This window comes from Rhincodon typus, chromosome 13 (assembly GCF_021869965.1).
Source record: "Rhincodon typus isolate 14 chromosome 13, sRhiTyp1.1, whole genome shotgun sequence".
NCBI lineage: Eukaryota > Metazoa > Chordata > Chondrichthyes > Orectolobiformes > Rhincodontidae > Rhincodon > Rhincodon typus.
The window spans coordinates 67,406,808-67,408,214 of NC_063344.1; the positions used below are offsets into that span (position 1 = coordinate 67,406,808).

Below are 1,407 nucleotides of genomic sequence, written 5' to 3' on the forward strand. Positions count from 1 at the left end.
CCTCCCCCAATCACTCCCCTCACTCACTCTCCCCTAATCACTCCCCTCACTCACTCTTCCCCAATCACTCCCCTCACTCACCCTCCCCCAATCACTCCCCTCACTCACCCTCCCCCAATCACTCCCCTCACTCACTCTCTCCCAATCACACCCCTCATGCCTTCACCTGCTCCCCCAATCACTCCACTCTCTCAACCTCTCCCCCATCACTCCAGTCCCTCCTTCAACTCATCCCCCAATCACTCCATTACCGCCCCCCCACATCCTTTCCCAATCATTCCCTTAGCCCCCAGACACACATCCTCCCACAACACCCACAATTCTGTCAGTACTGAGGGAGTGCCACACTGTCGGAGGGTCAGTGCTGAGGGAGCGCCGCACTGTCGGAGGGTCAGCGCCGAGGGAGCGCCGCACTGTCGGAGGGTCAGCGCCGAGGGAGCGCCGCACTGTCGGAGGGTCAGTGCCGAGGGAGCGCCACACTGTCAGAGGGTCAGTGCTGAGGGAGTGGGCACTGTCGGAGGGTCAGTATTGAGGGAGTGCCGCACTGTCGGAGGGCCAGTGCTGAGGGAGTCCCGCACTGTGATAGGGTCAGTGCCGAGGGAGCGCCGCACTGTCGGAGGGTCAGTGCTGAGGGTGAGACTGACGATGCCCTGTACCATTGATGACATTGTCTTGTGATGATATGTGTAACTATGGTGCAGTATATTGTCTTGTCGTGTACCAGATCCTACATCAATCTTTGACGAAAATCTGGGGGAGCTCTTCCCAATATCCCGTCCAATATTTATCCCTGTAGCTTCATGTTAAAACAGGCTATCAGATTATTGTTTGCGGCCTGTTGCTGTGCGGCAGCGTTGTCACTCCAGGAGTGGCCCAGGAGTGTGTAAAGCAGCTATGATTGTGGAAGGTGCTTTCTGATTGGAGGTATCTGCCATCTTTCATGGCCTGTGTCCCACACTTACATCTCTCCTCTTTTTCCGGTAGCTCTTTCGAATCAGCATCCCCCTGGTGTAGGCCTGGATAATGGTCAGAGCGGCCAGCCGTTTGGAGTTGTTCTGGCGTACCAGGTAGCCCCGACACTGTGCCTGGAACAGGATGATCCTCCTGCGAGTCTCGTTGTATTCCTTCACCATCTTACGGCCATGGTATAGTGCCTGTAACCTTTGGAAACCGAGCCTCAGCTGGAAAGGAAATCACCATCATCAACATAAAACCAAACTGCTGAGCTTCCCAGCAAACAAGAAAACCATTCAGCACATTGCAGACTTGTCAACGCTCTTCTGGAGCAATCCTACACTCATTCCATGCCACAACCCCTCTCAATATCCCTGCATCCGTCTTAAACTAATCCCACTGTCCCCACTCTCCCTGTAGCCGTATATAAATCCTAAACTAATCCCATTGCCC

General features: G+C 54.6%; 1 protein-coding gene across 1 annotated transcript in view; it reads right to left on the minus strand.

Moving 5' to 3' along the window:
- The window catches only part of LOC109915178 (unconventional myosin-VIIa-like), a 108,028-nt gene that overhangs the window by 38,060 nt on the left and 68,561 nt on the right, over positions 1-1,407 (minus strand). Inside the window, exon 17 of the mRNA XM_048604142.1 lies at positions 963-1,181. Within this exon, the coding sequence (XP_048460099.1) occupies positions 963-1,181 (219 nt within the window). The remainder of the gene's footprint in view (positions 1-962; positions 1,182-1,407) is intronic.